The sequence below is a fragment of the Ranitomeya variabilis genome, chromosome 6, assembly GCF_051348905.1.
Source record: "Ranitomeya variabilis isolate aRanVar5 chromosome 6, aRanVar5.hap1, whole genome shotgun sequence".
Classification (NCBI taxonomy): Eukaryota; Metazoa; Chordata; class Amphibia; order Anura; family Dendrobatidae; genus Ranitomeya; species Ranitomeya variabilis.
The window spans coordinates 22,159,508-22,182,712 of NC_135237.1; the positions used below are offsets into that span (position 1 = coordinate 22,159,508).

The 23,205-nt window shown below is 44.8% G+C and overlaps 1 protein-coding gene across 2 annotated transcripts; it reads right to left on the bottom strand.

Moving 5' to 3' along the window:
• Positions 1-585: 585 nt before the first annotated feature.
• Positions 586-22,896, bottom strand: SELENON (selenoprotein N). Of its 2 annotated transcripts, none has more exons than XM_077268020.1 (2): positions 22,660-22,890; positions 586-3,701 (listed from the first exon to the last, which is right to left on the bottom strand). In XM_077268020.1, exon 2 carries the CDS (start codon positions 3,697-3,699, stop codon positions 2,005-2,007), a length of 1,695 nt encoding a protein of 564 aa, XP_077124135.1. In that variant the 5' UTR covers positions 3,700-3,701; positions 22,660-22,890; the 3' UTR covers positions 586-2,004. The 2 variants fall into 2 exon arrangements, with proteins under 2 accessions (XP_077124135.1, XP_077124136.1); XM_077268021.1 differs by having other exon boundaries at positions 1,039-3,701; positions 22,767-22,896.
• Positions 22,897-23,205: the final 309 nt, after the last annotated feature.

Sequence of the window (23,205 nt, forward strand, 5' to 3'; positions counted from 1 at the left end):
GCGTCTGTTGAGACCGGGGGGTGGGATTAGTGCGTCTGTGGAGTCTGGGGGGCGGGATTAGTGCGTGTGTTGAGACCGGGGGTGGGATTAGTGCGTGTGTTGAGACCGGGGGTGGGATTAGTGCGTCTGTGGAGTCCGGGGGCGGGATTAGTGCGTCTGTTGAGACTGGGGGCGGGATTAGTGCGTCTGTTGAGACTGGGGGCGGGATTAGTGCGTCTGTGGAGTCCGGGGGCGGGATTAGTGCGTCTGTTGAGACTGGGGGTGGGATTAGTGCGTCTGAGACCAGGGGCGGGATTAGTGCGTGTGTTGAGACTGGGGGTGGGATTAGTGCGTCTGGAGTCCGGGGTCGGGATTAGTGCGTGTGTTGAGACCGGGGGTGGGATTAGTGTGTCTGTGGAGTCCGGGGGCGGGATTAGTGCGTGTGTTGAGACCGGGGGGCGGGATTAGTGCGTGTATTGAGACCGGGGGGCGGGATTAGTGCGTGTGTTGAGACTGGGGGGTGGGATTAGTGCATCTTGAGACCGGGGGTGGGATTAGTGTCTCTGGAGTCTGGGGGGCGGGATTAGTGTGTCTGGAGTCCGGGGGGGGGGGTGGGATTATCATCTTCTAGTCAGGGATACATTTAAAGGGGTGTTTCCATCACGGACATTCATCATATCCAAGGTTTCCATTATAAAGGTTTCATAAATGGGGATCCCACATATATTGAAAACCAGTTATCCCCACCCCAGAACCATCTATAAAAGGGGATGTCCTCTACTGGGCACTCCCATCTTAATTGCTTGGGTGCTGCACATAAAACAAATTCTTCCTCTAGTTCTGCGCCGTTCTGGCCACATTGGCGCTGTCTCATTCAGTGGTCGCGACATTATGTCACGTGACCCCTGCAGCCAATCTGAGATCACTGATCGGCTGCAGCCTTCACTAATCCCATAGAGCGGACATCTGCTCTGAAGAAATACCGATACAATATCACCCCGCTGCCAGAATAAAAAGGGCCGGAAGGTTAGTGTGGGTTGGGTTTTTTATATTTTATATGAGGGACTTAAGCATTTAAGGAGGTAGTGTCCAGAAGTGGACAACCCCTTTAAGGAGACCATATCAAAATGTATTTAGAAATGTGCGCTCAGCTCCTGGGCTCTCTTCATTTGCTTTTACCGGAGTCTGTGATGAAGATACCCCTCTAAAAGAATCATCCGTCTGAGGTGGGAGCCCAGGTTAATGGGGCACAATATGAGATTGTACCACTCCAAGGCCAGCAATAAACAGATTGGTTCTCCATCAGATATTTATGCCATAGAGACAATAGACGTCATAAATGTCCGTTTTAAGAATAGACGTCCTTGGCTCTTTTTTTGGATCTCTGAAAAGTAAGAAACCCTAAGACTAAGTTCACACTATGTGTTTCAGCAGCAAAAACTGATCTCTTGGCAGAAATGAAGCTGCAGAAAGGAGCGTGTTTTGCTTGGTTTTCCTTGGTTTTTGCACGCTAGATTTGTTTCTCGTGCCCGATGATAAAGTTTCGTATTGAAAACTAAAAGTCTTATTCTATAGAATCAGGTTTTGGCTAAAAAAAATGCAGCAAAATCTGATATTTGAGTTTTTAGTGCATTTTTTCACCACCCATTCAAGTCAATAGGTGAAGAATGCTGAAAGAAATGGCATCCTCTATGTCCAGAAAACCAAGCAAAGCACAAAATCCTGAGGACAAAAAAACAATAAAACTCAGCTGAAAATTAGAATAAAAAATGCCCAGTGTGAACTTAGCCTTAATATTTCATACGTGCATCATCTGTTCACAGAAAATATCAAAGTCGGCATGTAGCCCCCAGAGCCGTGGGTTGTGCACCCCAAGAGTAGTACCTGCAAAGTTGAGGCACATACTTGTATAATACTGTAAGACTCAACGTGATATCAGACTAAGATTTTGGTCAAGACCCTATGGTAAAAGAAAATGCAAAACTAAAAAAAAAAATTTAAAAATCCATTTTTCGTCCTCTTCACTTAAGACTCCAAGTATGATCTCGATTTCTCCAACCCTTCCTTCAGAAATTTCACATAGGTAGAAGTGGACACATCTTCCAAACCGTCGGCGAAACTAAACAGGCTGGAGTCCACTTCTTCTGGCTTCACGGAAGTGATATCTAGGAAATAATTGGCGTTAATGTGATGAACGACAGTTCCGTTAGGAAGACAGATCATCATCTCCACAGGAAAGTTGTATTTTTCCAGGTGTAGAGAAGCCAAAGTGGCAGACGAATTGTTTTCTTTGTTGCCCTGAAGTTCCTCGAGTTCTTTCACCAGTGACCAACTACTGATGAAGCTCTCGTTGAGCAGAGCAAGAACGGGCAAACTCTCCAGGACGGTCTCGCGGAGAGTTCGCCCCGAACCTCAGCAGGACTGGTCGTCCAGTGCCCCCCAAAGTAAGACCGAGTGAACAAGTTTCTTTTCGGCCAACGCTCTATCAAACGCTTCTGTAAAAGGAAAATACGAAACCTTCTTGAAGGGGTACATGGTGACTTCAAGTTTTTTGGACGCATCTTCCCAGCTTATCTCAGACTCCCAAGTTATCTCCTCAAACACAAATTCTAGAGGTTCCCCATCTGACGTCTGGCTATCTATGACATTTCCGTTTTCATCGTAGACCACCGTGGGGATGGACGGACCCAGAGACTGCAACTCCATCTGGGGCAGGTAGCCGATGTCCACCTCCATGTTGCTGCTTTCACTGGCTCCGTACAGCCATTCCATGTCAACGTTCAGTGTCCGGTTATTTGGGACAAACAACTTGAAGTATCTCACGTGGGAAGCGTCCTTGGAGAGGATTACGTGGCCAGTGAACTGACCAGGAGAAAACCAGAAAGGAAAATTTGGTGGCTCGTTAAGCTGAAACTCGGCATGGATCCGAAAGGCAATGTCATAGTAGAAGTCGCTGACTGCCCGGATACAAGCCACCGATCCTTGAGGTGCAAACCTGGTCTTGATGAAGGGACGAGGGTGAAACATAGACAGGAGTTTATGGATGAGGACTTCTTTACCCTTCGGAGGTGGAGGATAAATTCTGTTATTGGGTAAGTAACCGGTGAAGATGTTGAGTTCGCTGGGGATGATCCACCAAAGATCACCAAGGTCTACTTTATTTTTTGGTGGGAGGAAAGCCTTGAACTGCCGAGCAAAAAAAACAGTGGTGGGCACAGCTGGAGACGTCCAGTTTCTCAGCCCGGAAAGAGCACTGTTGGTGATTCCTAAGAACCCATCCTTGCTCTTGGTCATGGTCTCCATGAGCAGAGGCTGAAACTGTGCGGCAACAGTCAGTGTCTCCCCGTTGGGATCCAAGTTGTCCTCTTCTTCATAGTCAAATGCTGGAGAAATCCCAGTAAATTTTTCGGCAATAGGTCTGAACTCCTCAGGACTAATGTACATGTCCTTGTCAGCATCCAGGGAAGAGAAGAGAAGGAGACCCTCGATACCCAGAGTCCGCAGGCCGGCCTCCTGGCGTTTCACCAGTTCATTATCCCGGTACATGCGAACTCCAATCACCGAGGCCACGAGCAAAACCAGGATCATTGTCCATCGAAAGCACTTTAAGCAAAATGAAGAGCTTTTTTCTTTCTGGACTTTCTCTTTGTCCAAAGTTTCTTTGTGTGCAACATTGTTCAAGTCTGTATCTTTTTTCCTTTTGCGAAGATCAGTTGTCATATCTGAAAATAAGAAGAAACTGTAAATACATGAAATCATCAACGATCACGTAACATCAGAATATGGGATTAATAGGTCTCATATCAAACTGGAAGAGTAGTCAAGGTAAGAGAGTCCCTATTACATAACTATTATAATACTGTCCCCTATGTACAAGAATATAACTACTATAATACTGCTCCTATGTACAAGAATATAACTACTATAATACTGCTCCTATGTACAAGAATATAACTACTATAATACTGCTCCTATGTACAAGAATATAACTACTATAATACTGCTCCTATGTACAAGAATATAACTGCTATAATACTGCTCCTATGTAGAGGAATATAACTACTATAATACTGCTCCTATGTACAAGAATATGACTACTATAATACTGCCCCTATGTACAAGAATATGACTACTATAATACTGCCCCTATGTACAAGAATATAACTGCTATAATACTCCTATGTACAAGAATATAACTACTATAATACTGCCCCTATGTAGAGGAATATAACTACTATAATACTGCCCCTATGTACAAGAATATAACTACTATAATACTGCTCCTATGTACAAGAATATAACTACTATATTACTGCCCCTATGTACAAGAATATAACTACTATAATACTGCCTGTTGTGAATTTGGATTCTGGGCTCCCCCGGTGGCTACTGGTGGAATTGAACTGGTGTTTTCATCTTCTCTGTTCACCTGTTCCCATCAAGATGTGGGAGTCGCTATATAACCTTGCTGCTCTGTTAGTTGCTTGCCGGTCAACAATGTTATCAGAAGCCTCTCTGTGCTTGTTCCTGCTCCTAGACAACTACTAGATAAGTTGGACTCTTGTCCATGTTTGTTTTTGCATTTTTGTTCCAGTTCACAGCTGTAGTTTCGTTACTGTGTCTGGAAAGCTCTTGTGAACAGGAATTGCCACTCTGGTGTTATGAGTTAATGCCAGAGTTTTAAAGTAATTCCTGGATGGTGTTTTGATAGGGTTTTCAGCTGACCATGAAAGTGTCCTTTCTGTCTTCTGCTATGTAGTAAGTGGACCTCAAATTTGCTAAACCTATTTTCATACTACGTTTGTTATTTCATCTTAATTCACCGCCAATACATGTGGGGGGCCTCTGTCTCCTTTCGGGGTATTTCTCTAGAGGTGAGCTAGGACTAATATTTTCCTCTGCTAGCATTATTTAGTCCTCCGGCTGGTGCTGGGCATCTAGAATCAACGTAGGCATGCTACCCGGCCACTGCTAGTTGTGCGTTAGGTTTAGTTCATGGTCAGCTCAGTTCCCATCTTCCAAGAGCTAGTTCCTATATATGCTGATGCTATGTTCTCTTGCCATTGAGAACATGACAGTTTGACCGGACCATCAAAGTGTTAATTGTTTGGGCTGAAGCAGGAGAAAAAGAAGTGTTTAAGGGAATTTTTTTTTTTTTTTTCCCCTCAGAGTTTTGCTGCCTAGCCCTTAATTGCTGTCCAGCTGCTTCTTACCTCCTCTTAACCCTTGAATGGCTCTGTGTCCACCTGTTTGTAATGGATCTTCAGAGTGTAACTGCAGGTTTGAATAATCTCGCCACGAAGATACAAAATTTGCAAGACTTTGTTTGTCATGCACCTGTATCTGAGCCGAGAATTCCTTGGCCGGAATTTTTCTCGGGGAATAGATCTGGGTTTCAGAATTTTCGAAATAATTGCAAATTATTTTTGTCCCTGAAATTTCGCTCTGCCGGAGACCCTGCACAGCAGGTCAGGATTGTGATTTCCTTGCTCCGGGGCGACCCTCAAGACTGGGCTTTTTCATTGACACCAGGGGATCCTGCGTTGCTCAATGTGGATGCGTTTTTTCTGGCCTTGGGGTTGCTTTATGACGAACCTCATTTGGAGCTTCAGGCAGAAAAAACTTTGATGTCCCTATCTCAGGGGCAAGATGAAGCGGAAATTTACTGCCAAAGATTCCGTAAATGGTCTGTGCTTACTCAGTGGAATGAGTGCGCCCTGGCGGCGACTTTCAGAGAGGGTATCTCTGATGCCATTAAGGATGTTATGGTGGGGTTCCCTGTGCCTGCGGGTCTGAATGAGTCCATGACAATGGCTATTCAGATCGATAGGCGTTTGCGGGAGCGCAAACCAGTGCACCATCTGGCGGTGTCCACTGAGAAGTCGCCAGAGAGTATGCAGTGTGATAGAATTCTGTCCCGAAGCGAGCGGCAGAATTTTAGACGGAAAAATGGGTTGTGTTTCTATTGTGGTGATTCTACTCATGTTATATCAGCATGCTCTAAGCGCACTAAAAAGCTTGATAAATCTGTTTCCATTTGCACCTTACCGTCTAAGTTTATTCTATCTGTGACCTTGATTTGCTCTTTGTCATCTATTACCACGGACGCCTATGTCGACTCTGGCGCCGCTTTGAGTCTTATGGATTGGTCCTTTGCCAAACGCTGTGGGTATGATTTAGAGCCTTTGGAGACTCTTATTCCTCTGAAGGGGATTGACTCCACCCCATTGGCTAATAATAAACCACAATACTGGACACAAGTAACTATGCGTATTAATCCGGATCACCAGGAGATTATTCGCTTTCTGGTGCTGTATAATCTACATGATGATTTGGTGCTAGGATTGCCTTGGCTGCAATCTCACAACCCAGTCCTCGACTGGAGAGCTATGTCTGTGTTGAGCTGGGGATGTAAGGGGGCTCATGGGGATGTACCTGTGGTTTCCATTTCATCATCTATTCCCTCTGAAATTCCTGAGTTCCTGTCTGACTATCGTGACGTCTCTGAAGAATCCAAGCTTGGTTCATTACCTCCGCACCGAGAGTGCGATTGTGCCATAGATTTAATCCCGGGTAGTAAATACCCAAAGGGTCGTTTATTTAATCTGTCTGTGCCTGAACATGCTGCTATGCGAGAATATATAAAGGAGTCCTTGGAAAAGGGACATATTCGTCCATCGTCATCTCCCTTAGGAGCCGGTTTTTTCTTTGTGTCAAAAAAAGACGGCTCTTTGAGACCATGTATCGATTATCGGCTTTTGAATAAAATCACTGTAAAATATCAATACCCATTGCCGTTGCTGACTGATTTGTTTGCTCGCATAAAGGGGGCCAAGTGGTTCTCTAAGATTGACCTTCGTGGGGCGTATAATTTGGTGCGAATCAGGCAGGGGGATGAGTGGAAAACCGCATTTAATACGCCCGAGGGCCACTTTGAGTATTTAGTGATGCCTTTTGGTCTTTCTAATGCTCCGTCAGTTTTCCAGTCCTTTATGCATGATATTTTTCGCGATTATTTGGATAAATTTATGATTGTGTATCTGGATGATATTCTGATTTTTTCGGATGACTGGGACTCTCATGTCCAGCAAGTCAGGAGGGTTTTCCAGGTTTTGCGGTCTAATTCTTTGTGTGTGAAGGGTTCTAAGTGTGTTTTTGGGGTACAGAGGATTTCCTTTTTGGGATATATTTTTTCTCCCTCTTCCATTGAAATGGATCCTGTCAAGGTTCAAGCTATTTGTGATTGGACGCAGCCCTCTTCTCTTAAGAGTCTTCAGAAATTTTTGGGCTTTGCAAACTTTTATCGTCGATTTATTGCTGGTTTTTCGGATATTGCTAAGCCATTGACCGATTTGACTAAGAAGGGTGCTGATGTTGCTGATTGGTCCCCTGACGCTGTGGAGGCCTTTCGGGAGCTTAAGCGCCGTTTTTCCTCTGCCCCTGTGTTGCGTCAGCCTGATGTTGCTCTACCTTTTCAGGTTGAGGTCGACGCTTCTGAGATCGGAGCTGGGGCAGTGTTGTCGCAGAAAAGTTCTGACTGCTCCGTGATGAGGCCTTGTGCCTTCTTTTCCCGTAAATTTTCGCCCGCTGAGCGGAATTATGATGTTGGGAATCGGGAGCTTTTGGCCATGAAGTGGGCTTTTGAGGAGTGGCGCCATTGGCTTGAGGGGGCCAGACATCAGGTGGTGGTATTGACTGACCACAAAAACTTGATTTATCTTGAGACCGCCAGGCGCCTGAATCCTAGACAGGCGCGCTGGTCATTATTTTTCTCTCGGTTTAATTTTGTGGTGTCATACCTACCGGGTTCTAAGAATGTTAAGGCGGATGCCCTTTCTAGGAGTTTTGAGCCTGACTCGCCTGGTAACTCTGAGCCCACAGGTATCCTTAAGGATGGAGTGGTATTGTCAGCCGTTTCTCCAGACCTGCGGCGGGCCTTGCAGGAGTTTCAGGCGGATAGACCGGATCGTTGCCCACCTGATAAACTGTTTGTTCCTGATGACTGGACCAGTAGAGTCATCTCTGAGGTTCATTCTTCTGCGTTGGCAGGTCATCCTGGCATTTTTGGTACCAGGGATTTGGTGGCAAGGTCCTTCTGGTGGCCTTCCCTGTCACGAGATGTGCGAGGCTTTGTGCAGTCTTGTGACGTTTGTGCTCGGGCCAAGCCTTGTTGCTCTCGGGCTAGTGGATTATTGTTGCCCTTGCCCATTCCTAAGAGGCCTTGGACGCACATCTCGATGGATTTTATTTCAGATCTGCCTGTTTCTCAGAAGATGTCTGTCATCTGGGTGGTGTGTGACCGTTTCTCTAAGATGGTCCATTTGGTTCCTCTGCCCAAGTTGCCTTCTTCTTCCGAGTTGGTTCCTCTGTTTTTTCAAAATGTTGTTCGTTTGCATGGTATTCCTGAGAATATCATTTCTGACAGAGGGACCCAATTCGTGTCTAGATTTTGGCGGGCATTCTGTGCTAGGATGGGCATAGATTTATCTTTTTCGTCCGCTTTCCATCCTCAGACGAATGGCCAGACCGAGCGGACTAATCAGACCCTGGAGACATATCTGAGGTGTTTTGTGTCTGCTGACCAGGATGATTGGGTTGCTTTTTTGCCATTGGCAGAGTTCGCTCTCAATAATCGGGCCAGCTCTGCCACTTTGGTGTCCCCGTTTTTCTGTAATTCGGGGTTTCATCCTCGATTTTCCTCTGGTCAGGTGGAAACTTCGGATTGTCCTGGAGTGGATGCTGTGGTGGAGAGATTGCATCAGATCTGGGGGCAGGTGGTGGACAATTTGAGGTTGTCCCAGGAGAAGACTCAGCTTTTTGCCAACCGCCACCGTCGTGTTGGTCCTCGGCTTTGTGTTGGGGATTTGGTGTGGTTGTCTTCTCGTTTTGTCCCTATGAGAGTCTCTTCTCCTAAGTTTAAGCCTCGGTTCATCGGCCCGTATAAGATATTGGAGATTCTTAACCCTGTTTCCTTCCGTTTGGACCTCCCTGCATCCTTCTCTATTCATAACGTTTTTCATCGGTCATTATTGCGCAGGTATGAGGTACCGGTTGTGCCTTCCGTTGAGCCTCCTGCTCCGGTGTTGGTTGAGGGTGAGTTGGAGTACGTTGTGGAGAAAATCTTAGACTCTCGTGTTTCCAGACGGAGACTCCAGTATCTGGTCAAGTGGAAGGGATACGGCCAGGAGGATAATTCTTGGGTGAATGCATCTGATGTTCATGCCTCTGATCTGGTTCGTGCCTTTCATAGGGCCCATCCTGATCGCCCTGGTGGTTCTGGTGAGGGTTCGGTGCCCCCTCCTTGAGGGGGGGGTACTGTTGTGAATTTGGATTCTGGGCTCCCCCGGTGGCTACTGGTGGAATTGAACTGGTGTTTTCATCTTCTCTGTTCACCTGTTCCCATCAAGATGTGGGAGTCGCTATATAACCTTGCTGCTCTGTTAGTTGCTTGCCGGTCAACAATGTTATCAGAAGCCTCTCTGTGCTTGTTCCTGCTCCTAGACAACTACTAGATAAGTTGGACTCTTGTCCATGTTTGTTTTTGCATTTTTGTTCCAGTTCACAGCTGTAGTTTCGTTACTGTGTCTGGAAAGCTCTTGTGAACAGGAATTGCCACTCTGGTGTTATGAGTTAATGCCAGAGTTTTAAAGTAATTCCTGGATGGTGTTTTGATAGGGTTTTCAGCTGACCATGAAAGTGTCCTTTCTGTCTTCTGCTATGTAGTAAGTGGACCTCAAATTTGCTAAACCTATTTTCATACTACGTTTGTTATTTCATCTTAATTCACCGCCAATACATGTGGGGGGCCTCTGTCTCCTTTCGGGGTATTTCTCTAGAGGTGAGCTAGGACTAATATTTTCCTCTGCTAGCATTATTTAGTCCTCCGGCTGGTGCTGGGCATCTAGAATCAACGTAGGCATGCTACCCGGCCACTGCTAGTTGTGCGTTAGGTTTAGTTCATGGTCAGCTCAGTTCCCATCTTCCAAGAGCTAGTTCCTATATATGCTGATGCTATGTTCTCTTGCCATTGAGAACATGACAACTGCCCCTATGTACAAGAATATAACTACTATAATACTGCCCCTATGTACAAGAATATAACTACTATAATACTGCTCCTATATACAAGAATATAACTACTATATTACTGCCCCTATGTACAAGAATATAACTACTATAATACTGCCCCTATGTACAAGAATATAACTACTATAATACTGCTCCTATGTACAAGAATATAACTACTATAATACTGTCCCCCATGTACAAGAATATAACTACTATAATACTGCCCCTATGTACAAGAATATAACTACTATAATACTGCCCCTATGTACAAGAATATAACTACTATAATACTGCCCTTATGTACAATATAACTACTATAATACTGCTCCTATGTACAAGAATATAACTACTATAATACTGCCCCTATGTACAAGAATATAACTACTATAATACTGCCACCTATGTACAAGAATATAACTACTATAATACTGCTCCTATGTACAAGAATATAACCACTATAATACTGCTCCTATGTACAAGAATATAACTGCTATAATACTGCCCCTATGTACAAGAATATAACTACTATAATACTTCTCCCTATGTACAAGAATATAACCGCTATAATACTGCCCCTATCTACAAGAATATATCTACTATAATACTGCTCCTATGTACAAGAATATAACTACTATAATACTGCCCCTATGTACAAGAATATAACTACTATAATACTGCTCCTATGTACAAGAATATAACTACGATAATACTGCCCCGATGTACAAGAATATAACTACTATAATACTGCCCCTATGTACAAGAATATAACTACTATTATACTGCTCCTATGTACAAGAATATAACTACTATAATACTGCCCCTATGTACAAGAATATAACCGCTATAATACTGCCCCTATGTACAAGAATATAACCACTATAATACTGCTCCTATGTACAAGAATATAACTACTATAATACTGCCCCTATGTACAAGAATATAACCACTATAATACTGCTCCTATGTACAAGAATATAACTACTATAATACTGCCCCTATGTACAAGAATATAACTACTATAATACTTCTCCCTATGTACAAGAATATAACCGCTATAATACTGCCCCTATGTACAAGAATATAACCACTATAATACTGCTCCTATGTACAAGAATATAACTACTATAATACTGCCCCTATGTACAAGAATATAACCACTATAATACTGCTCCTATGTACAAGAATATAACTACTATAATACTGCTCCTATGTACCAGAATATAACTACTATAATACTGCTCCTATGTACAAGAATATAACTACTATAATACTGCTCCTATGTACAAGAATATAACTACTATAATACTGCTCCTATGTACAAGAATATAACTACTATTATACTGCTCCAATGTACCAGAATATAACTACTATAATACTGCTCCTATGTACCAGAATATAACTACTATAATACTGCTCCTATGTACAAGAATATAACTACTATAATACTGCTCCTATGTACAAGAATATAACCACTATAATACTGCTCCTATGTACAAGAATATAACTACTATAATACTGCCCCTATGTACAAGAATATAACTACTATAATACTTCTCCCTATGTACAAGAATATAACCGCTATAATACTGCCCCTATGTACAAGAATATAACCACTATAATACTGCTCCTATGTACAAGAATATAACTACTATAATACTGCCCCTATGTACAAGAATATAACCACTATAATACTGCTCCTATGTACAAGAATATAACTACTATAATACTGCTCCTATGTACAAGAATATAACTACTATAATACTGCTCCTATGTACCAGAATATAACTACTATAATACTGCTCCTATGTACAAGAATATAACTACTATAATACTGCTCCTATGTACAAGAATATAACTACTATAATACTGCTCCTATGTACCAGAATATAACTACTATAATACTGCTCCTATGTACAAGAATATAACTACTATAATACTGCTCCTATGTACAAGAATATAACTACTATAATACTGCTCCTATGTACAAGAATATAACTACTATAATACTGCCCCATGTACAAGAATATAACTACATTCGATTAAATTCCTAATAAGGAGGATCGCCTCGTCGTTGGCTGCTGGACACACATGAATTGGCCACTTTATGAGCTCAGTATCTCAGTTTTTCTCATTTTCTAGAGCAGTAATTTAACTCCAGTTTCATACATTTCATGTTTTCGCGTTGTAGTGTAACCTTATCTGTTCTATTTGGAGGTGAAAACTCTTAGTTTGCCCCTGTTCACACCTGGTCTCTGGTATGCTCAGTCTCTAGTTTTTTTGTTTTTTTTTCTACACAGAACATCTAAGGCTATGTGCACACATTGTGGATTTGACGCTGCGGATTCGCAGCAGTTTTCCATGCAGTGTACAGTACCATGTAAACCTATGGAAAACCAAACCTGCAGTGCACGTTTTCCGCAGCATGTCAATTCTTTGTGCAGATTCCGTAGCATTTTACACCTGCTCCTCAATAGGAATCCGCATAAAAAACACTGGAAATCCGCGGTAAATCCGAGGGTAAAACGCAGTGCATTTTACCTGCGGATTTTTCAAAAACTGAGTGGAAAAATCTGCACAGAAATCCGCAACGTGTGCACATAGCCTTATTATCTCCACGATTTGGGCAGCGACAGCCTCGGCTCTGCTACATCTGTGCACAGTTTTCTATTGTTTCCTTCACTGCACAGCAAAGAATGAATTAGATTTTTGCCTCTTTTCACGAAAGTCATGAAAATCAGACTAAGTGCAGAATTAGCCTGCGGGCGTTCACCTCGATCAATGCCAATGTCGGGCTCCGGGGCGGAACGTACAGTACGTCATTTATTTCCATTCCGCACGTCGCCTCTGCATTGTGCACACTTGTCAGTCGTCCTACTGTGTTCATCCTTAACCCCTTAATCCCGTATGACGTACTATCCCGTCAAGGTGACCTGGGACTTAATTCCGGGTGACGGGATAGTACGTCATACGCGATCGGCCGCGCTCACGGGGGGAGCGCGGCCGATCGCGGCCGGGTGTCAGCTGCCTATCGCAGCTGACATCCGGCACTATGTGCCAGGAGCGGTCACGGACCGCCCCCGGCACATTAACCCCCGGCACACCGCGATCAAACATGATCGCAGTGTACCGGCGGTATAGGGAAGCATCGCGCAGGGAGGGGGCTCCCTGCGGGCTTCCCTGAGACCCCCGGAGCAACGCGATGTGATCGCGTTGCTGCGAGGGTCTCCTACCTCCTTCCTGGCTGCAGGTCCCGGATCTAAGATGGCCGCGGCATCCGGGTCCTGCAGGGAAGGAGGTGGCTTACCGAGTGTCTGCTCAGTGCAGGCGCTGGTAAGCCTGCAGCCCTGTCAGTGAGATCGGTGATCTGACAGAGTGCTGTGCACACTATCAGATCATCGATCTGTGATGTCCCCCCCTGGGACAAAGTAAAAAAAAAAAAATTCCACATGTGTAAAAAAAAAAAAAAAAAAAAAATTCTAAATAAATAACAAAAAAAAAATATATATTATTCCCATAAATACATTTCTTTATCTAAATAAAAAAAAAAAAACAATATAAGTACACATATTTAGTATCGCCGCGTCCGTAACGACCCAACCTATAAAACTGCCCCACTAGTTAACCCCTTCAGTAAACACCGTAAGAAAAAAAAAAAAAAAACGAGGCAAAAAACAACGCTTTATTACCATACCGCCGAACAAAAAGTGGAATAACACGCGATCAAAAAGACTGATATAAATATCCATGGTACCGCTGAAAACGTCATCTTGTCCCGCAAAAAACAAGCCGCCATACAGCATCATCAGCAAAAAAATAAAAAAGTTATAGTCCTGAGAATAAAGCAATACCAAAATAATTATTTTTTCTATAAAATAGTTTTTATCGTATAAAAGCGCCAAAACATAAAAAAATTATATAAATGAGGTATCACTGTAATCATACTGACCGGACGAATAAAACTGCTTTATCAATTTTACCAAACGCGGAACGGTATAAACGCCTCTCCCAAAAGAAATTCATGAATAGCTGGTTTTTGATCACTCTGCCTCACAAAAATCGGAATAAAAAGCGATCAAAAAATGTCACGTGTCCGAAAATGTTACCAATAAAAACGTCAACTCGTCCCGCAAAAAACAAGACCTCACATGACTCTGTGGAGCAAAATGTGGAAAAATTATAGGTCTCAAAATGTGGAGACGCAAAAACTTTTTTGCTATAAAAAGCGTCGCTGGTTTCACACTTGCGTTTTTGTCTGCAGCGTTTTTTGCACAAAAAACGCATGCGTTTTTTCCCTATATTTAACATTGAAAACGCATGCGTTTTTTTGTACGGGTTTGGTCGCGTTTTCAAACGCATGCGTTTTTTTTCTGCATGCGTTCATTTTCAGAAATACAACCTGCAGTATTTTCTTGCGTTTTTAAGCACATGCGTTTGCGTTAAAAACGCATGCGTTTTTATCGAAAAAAAAAACAGAAAACACACTGAAAAGCCACCCACCACCATCAAGGTGATAAAGGGATCCAAACCCTAACTCTACCCCTAACCTCACCCCTAACCGTTTAATGAACATTTTCTGACAGTCATAGTGCCACGTATTTCAGTGCCACGTATTTCAGTGCCACGAATTTCAGTGCCACGAATTTCAGTGCCACGTATCACGTATTTCAGTGCCACGTGTTTCAGTGCCACGTATTTAAGTGCCACGTATCACATATTTCAGTGCCACGTATCACGTATTTCAGTGCCACGTATCACGTATTTCAGTGCCACATATTTTAGTGCCACGTATTTAAGTACCACGTATTTCAGTGCCACGTATCACGTATTTCAGTGCCACGTATTTCAGTGCCACGTATTTCAGTGCCACGTATTTCAGTGCCACGTATCACGTATTTCAGTGCCACGTGTTTCAGTGCCACGTATTTAAGTGCCACGTATCACGTAGTTCAGTGCCACGTGTTTCAGTGCCACGTGTTTCAGTGCCACGTATTTCAGTGCCACGTATTTCAGTGCCACGTATTTCAGTGCCACGTATTTCAGTCACGTTTAGGGTTAGGGGTAGGGTTAGGGTTAGGGTTGGAGGTAAAGTTAGGGTTGGGGCTAAAGTTAGGGTTAGGGTTACATTTACGGTTTGGATTAGGGTTGGGATTAGAATTATGGGTGTGTCAGGGTTAGGGGTGTGGTTAGGGTTACCTTTGGGATTAGGGTTAGGGGTGTGTTTGGGTTAGGGTTTCAGGTAGAATTGGGGAGTTTCCACTGTCCAGGCACATCAGGGGCTCTCCAAGCGCGACATGGCGTCCAATCTCAATTCCAGCCAATTCTGCTTTGAAAAAGTAAAACAGTGCTCCTTCCCTTCCGAGCTCTCCCGTGCGCCCAAAAAGGGGTTTACCCCAACATATGTGTTATCAGCGTACTCGGGACAAATTGAACAACAACTTCTGGGGTCCAAGTTCTCTTGTTATCCTTAGGAAAATAAAAATTTGGGGTGCTAAAAATCATTTTTGTGGGAAAAAAAAAGATGTTTTATTTTCACGGCTCTGCGTTATAAACTGTAGTGAAACACTTGGAGGTTCAAAGTTCTCACAACACATCTAGATAAGTTCCTTGGGAGCTCTAGTTTCCAATATGGGGTCACTTGTGAGGGGTTTGTACTGTTTGGGTACATCAGGGGCTCTGCAAATGCAACGTGACGCCTGCAGACCAATCCATTTAAGTCTGCATTCCAAATGGCGCTCCTTCCCTTCCGAGCTCTGTCATGCGCCCAAACAGTGGTTCCCCCCCACATATGGGGTATCAGCGTACTCAGGACAAATTGGAAAACAAATTTTGGGGTCCAATTTATTCTGTTACCCTTGTAAAAATACAAAGCTGGGGGCTTAATCATTTTTGAGAAAAAAATATATATATATTTTCACGGCTCTGCGTTATAATCTGTAGTGAAACACTTGGGGGTTCAAAGCTCTCAAAACACATCTAGATAAGTTCCTTAGGGGGTCTACTTTCCAAAATGGTGTCACTTGTGGGGGGTTTCAATGTTTAGGCACATCAGGGGCTCTCCAAACGCAACATGGCGTCCCATCTCAATTCCAGTCAATTTTGCATTGAAAAGTCAAATGGCGCTCCTTCCCTTCCAAGCTCTGCCATGCGCCCAAACAATGGTTTACACCCACATATGGTGTATCAGCGTACTCAGGACAAATTGCACAACATTTTTTGGGGTCCAATTTCTTCTCTTACCCTTGGGAAAATAAAAAATTGGGGGCGAAAAGATCATTTTTGTGAAAAAATATGATTTTTTATTTTTACGGCTCTGCATTATAAACTTCTGTGAAGCACTTGGTGGGTCAAAGTGCTCACCACACCTCTAGATAAGTTCCTTAGGGGGTCTACTTTCCAAAATGGTGTCACTTGTAGGGGGTTTCAATGTTTAGGCACATCAGGGGCTCTCTAAACGCAACATGGCGTCCCATCTCAATTCCAGTCAATTTTGCATTGAAAAGTCAAATGGCGCTCCTTCCTTTCCAAGCTCTGCCATGCGCCCAAACAATGGTTTACACCCACATATGGAGTATCAGCGTACTCAGGACAAATTGCACAACATTTTTTGGGGTCCAATTTCTTCTCTTACCCTTGGGAAAATAAAAAATTGGGGGCGAAAAGATCATTTTTGTGAAAAAATATGATTTTTTTTTTTTACGGCTCTGCATTATAAACTTCTGTGAAGCACTTGGTGGGTCAAAGTGCTCACCACACATCAAGATAAGTTCCTTAGGGTGTCTACTTTCCAAAATGGTGTCACTTGTAGGGGGTTTCAGTGTTTAGGCACATCAGGGGCTCTCCAAACGCAACATGGCGTCCCATCTCAATTCCAGTCAATTTTGCATTGAAAAGTCAAATGGCGCTCCTTTCCTTCCGAGCTCTGCCATGCGCCCAAACAGTGGTTTACCCCCACATATGGGGTATCAGCGTACTCAGGACAAATTGTACAACAACTTTGGGGGTCCATTTTCTCCTGTTACCCTTGGTAAAATAAAACAAATTGGAGCTGAAATAAATTTTGTGTGAAAAAAAGTTAAATGTTCATTTTTATTTAAACATTCCAAAAATTCCTGTGAAACACCTGAAGGGTTAATAAACTTCTTGAATGTGGTTTTGAGCACCTTGAGGGGTGCAGTTTTTAGAATGGTGTCACACTTGAGTATTTTCTATCATATAGACCCCTCAAAATGACTTCAAATGAGATGTGGTCCCTAAAAAAAAATGGTGTTGTAAAAATGAGAAATTGCTGGTCAACTTTTAACCCTTATAACTCCGTCACAAAAAAAAATTTTGGTTCCAAAATTGTACTGATGTAAAGTATACATGTGGGAAATGTTACTTATTAAGTATTTTGCGTGACATATGTCTGTGATTTAAGGGCATAAAAATTCAAAGTTGGAAAATTGCGAAATTTTCAAAATTTTCGCCAAATTTCCATTTTTTTCACAAATAAACGCAAGTTATATCGAATAAATTTTACCACTAACATGAAGTACAATATGTCACGAGAAAACAATGTCAGATTCGCCAAGATCCGTCAAAGCGTTCCAGAGTTATAGCCTCATAAAGGGACAGTGGTCAGAATTGTAAAAATTGGCCCGGTCATTAACGTGCAAACCACCCTCGGGGCTTAAGGGGTTAAAGGGATATTCCTATTATACTTTGGTCAGTGGGAATGGGGCAGCCTTAAATCTGACAATAAAGGGGCTCTATAATTTCTTCCACCATTTCTAATTTTGCTTAGGAGGTGATGGGTGACAACCATTATCGGCTGCCATTATTTTTGCTATAGAAGTTGTCAATCCTTTCAGTGGCCTGTGAATGAGTCTTATAATGCAGATTTAGAACAAAGCGACCCCCCCAGAGCTGCAAAGGGCACAGGAGAAAATCATAAAATCATGTGACTGCTTGTGGCCCTTGCAGAGAGGGGCCCCTGCACTGCTTAGTCCTCTAACTTTTAGTAGATGGCAAAAACCTGTGAAAAAATCCTCTCCTCTAAAAAGGAGAGCCCGAGTCCCGTGCTCCCGTCGCCCCAGTCCCGCGCTATCACCCGAGTCCCGCGCTCCCATCGACCGAGTCCCGCGCTCCCATCTACCGAGTCCCGCGCTCCCGTCGACCGAGTCCCGCGCTCCCGTCGACCGAGTCCCGCGCTCCCGTCGACCGAGTCCCGCGCTCCCGTCGACCGAGTCCCGCGCTCCCGTCGACCGAGTCCCGCGCTCCCGTCGACCGAGTCCCGCGCTCCCGTCGACCGAGTCCCGCGCTCCCGTCGACCGAGTCCCGCGCTCCCGTCGACCGAGTCCCGCGCTCCCGTCGACCGAGTCCCGCGCTCCCGTCAACCGAGTCCCGCGCTCCCGTCAACCGAGTCCCGCGCTCCCGTCACCCAAGTGCACTCACAAAAGTGCCACAAAAAGTGCACTAGGATGAAGTCCACTGTAGCCCCCTCCAACAGGAAAAAGACCCCCAATAACCCATCAGCGTCCCACCGAGTCAGACGGCCACAATGAGGGTCAGGGACTACTGGCCTCTCCTGGCTGAAGCGTAGCGACACTCAATCTGCTGGAGCAGAACTAGGCGGTTCCCTCCGGAGAGAGGAGACTGGGGATATCAGGGGAGAGGAACCAGGTGCCCCCCCAGACTGATCAGGAGGGAACTGCACCCCGAAAACTCCTACTGACACGTGCAGATGGCGACACATGGAGAAAAAATATGAAATAGTGAGGGGCTTTGTGGTGTAATACTGAGCGGACCCTCATTCTGGGCAGGTCACATGGTCTGTGCTTGACCCCCCACTATCTCCCTGCACTGAGGTGTGGAGAATCCTAGAAACTCCATAGACCAGAAAAGTCAAACGCAGCAATCATGGCGGCTACATGTGCCCGAGTGATCCGGTCCTGCGACGTGAAAGGCAAGAAACCGACCCCTGATGTCACGGCCTACAAAGGATCTACGGTATGTAGCTATAGTATGTATCCACCACAGCGTGTATCTACCACAGCGTGTATCCACCACAGCGTGTATCCATAGTGTGTATCCACCACAGCGTGTATCTACCACAGCGTGTATCCATAGTGTGTATCCACCACAGTGTGTATCCATACACTGTGTTCCAAATTATTATGCAAATAATATTTCCTCCTATTTTCTCTAAATTACCTATCTGAATTGCAGTCATTGTTATTTTCCAGTCATCTACTATTCTAGTATAACTGCAATGTTTTGGAACAAGCTGCCTATGAAAACAGGTTCTTTTAAAAAATAAACACTCAAAATGCATGTTCCAAATTATTATGCACAGCAGAGTTTTCAACCTTTTTTTTTTAATTATTTTGAACAAACAAATGGTGAATTGTGAAGTTATAAGCATTATCAGCTTATTACAAAATGAAATCAAACAGTTTTCAAGTGAAAACTTTATTCTAGGTGATGTTACATTTGCACATAGGACCCCTTGTTGGAAAGAAGCTTCTGAACTCTCTGGTCCATTGAATTTGTCAGTTTTTGGATGGTTTCTGCTCCAATTGTTTTGCATGTGGACAGAATCCCCTCCCAGAGCTGTTGCTTAGATGTGAGCTGCCTCCCGCCATCATAGACACTCCTTTTGATGATGCTCCAGAGGTTCTCAATGGGGTTGAGGTCAGGGGAAGATGGTGGCCACACCATAAGTTTGTCCTCTTTTATGCCCATAGCAGCCAGAGATGCAGATGTGTTTTTTGCAGCATGAGACGGTGCATTATCATGCATGAAAATGATCTTGGTGCGGAAAGCACGGTTCTTCCTCTTGAACCATGGCAGGAGGTGTTGTTTTAGAAACTCCACATAGATTATGGAGTTCATCTTTACCCCTTCAGGGATCATAAAGGGGCCGACAATCTCTCTCCCCATGATTCCAGCCCAAAACATTACTCCACCTCCTCCTTGTTGGCGCCTTAGCCGTGTTTTCATGGGGTGTCCATCAACCAGCCATCCTCCACTCCACCCATCTGGACCATCGAGCGTTGCATGGCACTCATCGGTGAACAAAACAGTTTGGAAGTCAGTCTTCATGTATCGTTTGGCCCACTGGAGCCGTTTCTGCTTGTGTGCAGTGGATAGAGGTGGTCGACAGGATGGCTTACGCACAGCTGCAAACCTCTGAAGGACCCTGCATCTTGTTGTTCTGGGGACGTTGGAGGCACCAGCAGCTTCAAAAACTTGTCTGCTGCTATGACAAGGCATTTTTGCAGCTGCTCTTTTAACCTTACGCAATTGCCTGTTGAAAAGAGTCCTTAATGTTTCCTTATCAGCACGCACACGTGTGTGCCGGGAATCAGCTACATACTTCTTGATTGTGCGATGATCACGATGAAGTGTCTTGGCAATGTTGATTGTAGTCATACCTTGACCTAAATACTCCACAATTTGTTGCTTCCCAGCAGCCGACACATCCTTTTTCTTTCCCATTTTGGCAAAAAATGTAGGCTGCTTAATAATGTGGAACAGCCTTCTTAAGTAGTCTTGCCTTTATTTGGACACACCGGCCAAACTAATGTGCACAGGTATCTGCAATTCAGTCCTGACACACATCACCATCAATGAGATTAAATGGCAAACAAAAAATTCTAACCTTATCACTCATAAACTCTTCGTGCAGAATAATTTGGACACAGTGTAGTATGTATCTACTACAGCATGTATCCATCATAGCGTGTATCCATACTGTGTATCTACCATAGTGTATCCACCACAGCGTGTATCCATAGTAGGTATCTACTACAGCGTGTATCCATACTGTGTATCTACCATAGTGTATCCGCGGCGTGTATCCATACTGTGTATCTACCATAGTGTATCCGCGGCGTGTATCCATACTATGTATCTACCATAGTGTATCCACCGCAGCGTGTATCCATACTGTGTATCTACCATAGTGTATCCACCGCAGCGTGTATCCATACTGTGTATCTACCATAGTGTATCCACCACAGCGTGTATCCATAGTAGGTATCTACTACAGCGTGTATCCATACTGTGTATCTACCATAGTGTATCCACCGCAGCGTGTATCCATACTGTGTATCTACCATAGTGTATCTGCGGCGTGTATCCATACTGTGTATCTACCATAGTGTATCCGCCGCGGCGTGTATCCATACTGTGTATCTACCATAGTGTATCCACCGCAGCGTGTATCCATACTGTGTATCTACCATAGTGTATCCGCGGCGTGTATCCATACTGTGTATCTACCATAGTGTATCCGCCGCGGCGTGTATCCATACTGTGTATCTACCATAGTGTATCCACCGCAGCGTGTATCCATACTGTGTATCTACCATAGTGTATCCACCGCAGCGTGTATCCATACTGTGTATCTACCATAGTGTATCCGCCGCAGCGTGTATCCATACTGTGTATCTACCATAGTGTATCCACCACAGCGTGTATCCATACTGTGTATCTACCATAGTGTATCCACCGCAGCGTGTATCCATACTGTGTATCTACCATAGTGTATCCGCCGCAGCGTGTATCCATACTGTGTATCTACCATAGTGTATCCACCACAGCGTGTATCCATACTGTGTATCTACCATAGTGTATCCACCGCAGCGTGTATCCATACTGTGTATCTACCATAGTGTATCCACCACAGCGTGTATCCATACTGTGTATCTACCATAGTGTATCCGCGGCGTGTATCCATAGTAGGTATCTACCATAGTGTATCCACCACAGCGTGTATCCATACTGTGTATCTACCATAGTGTATCCGCCACGGCGTGTATCCATAGTATGTGTCTACCATAGTGTATCCGCCACGGCGTGTATCCATACTGTGTATCTACCATAGTGTATCCACCACGGCGTGTATCCATACTGTGTATCTACCATAGTGTATCCGCCGCGGCGTGTATCCATACTGTGTATCTACCATAGTGTATCCACCACAGCGTGTATCCGCGGCGTGTATCTAGACTACAGGACGGCATTACTGATGAGGGACAGGACAGCCGCTGCTACAAGTGTCCGGACTGGGGCGAATGATACTGATGATGATGATATAAAACCTGCGGATGATGATTACGGTCATCAGATGAATGTGACAGAACATGAAGCGTCCGGAGCATGCACAGCTCGCTCATCAGGGGTTACAGGGGCCCAATAGTCCCATTCTCCCCTATGATCAGACCCCTGGGATTAATGACGTGCAGTGATTGGGCCCCCTGGAGCTTCTGCACTGGGGCCCATGGACGTCCGGTTACGTCACTGGACACCACTGTAACGAGACCCCGACCCTCAGCGCCTGACGCTCCGACTACACAGAGAACTTGTATTTTAGCGTCTGATAAATGTGATGATGGAAACTGCGCGAAGCGACTTTATGGCGGCTCGTCAGCGCTCTGTGAAGGTGTGTGTGTGTGTTTAATAAAGTTTCATGGTTCAAATCGCATGAAAACCGCAGCGTCTGACCCGTCCGGATGTGGCGGCAGACAGCGGAGCGCCCCCTACAGCCCGCCCTACACTGCTGCCGGTGGCAGAGCAGACCCCAGAGGTGATCGCCCCTCACGACGAGGAGGATGAGCCGCCGCTTACCTCCCGCACTCCCGGCCAGACCGATCCGCTGCCCGCACACAGGGCGTCACTACCACTGCCAGGGATGGGGAGACCCTAACCCTTCGCGCCGTCTCCTCGCCCCCTACCTGCTCCACCCGGCGCAGTCCCCCATCTACGGGAAGAATCTCCCCACACTGTAACGCCTCGGGTGTTTGCACACTCTCCATAGCACTGCAAATAACCAGTCAGATGTTTGCATCCCCCCCATTTAGTCGCGCAGTGGTACGGTCAGGGGTTGAAGCCTGATTGCGCTGTATGGGCCGGGCCCAGCGGGTTAACGCATTCGTCGCTGGTGTAAAGTGAGCGGAGGCTCAGGGGGGGGCGCATCCATTCTGTGTGATGAGTGGGGGAGATGTTCTGTTAACTGTTTGTGTGCTGGTGGGAGAATGAATTCTATAGACAACTGCACAGCAAAAGAGAGGTGATCAGTGGAGGCAGTTACAGTGTGACAGCACTATGGGAGCCCTATATGGCAGCACTATGGGAGCCCTATATGGCAGCACTATGGGAGCCCTATATGGCGGC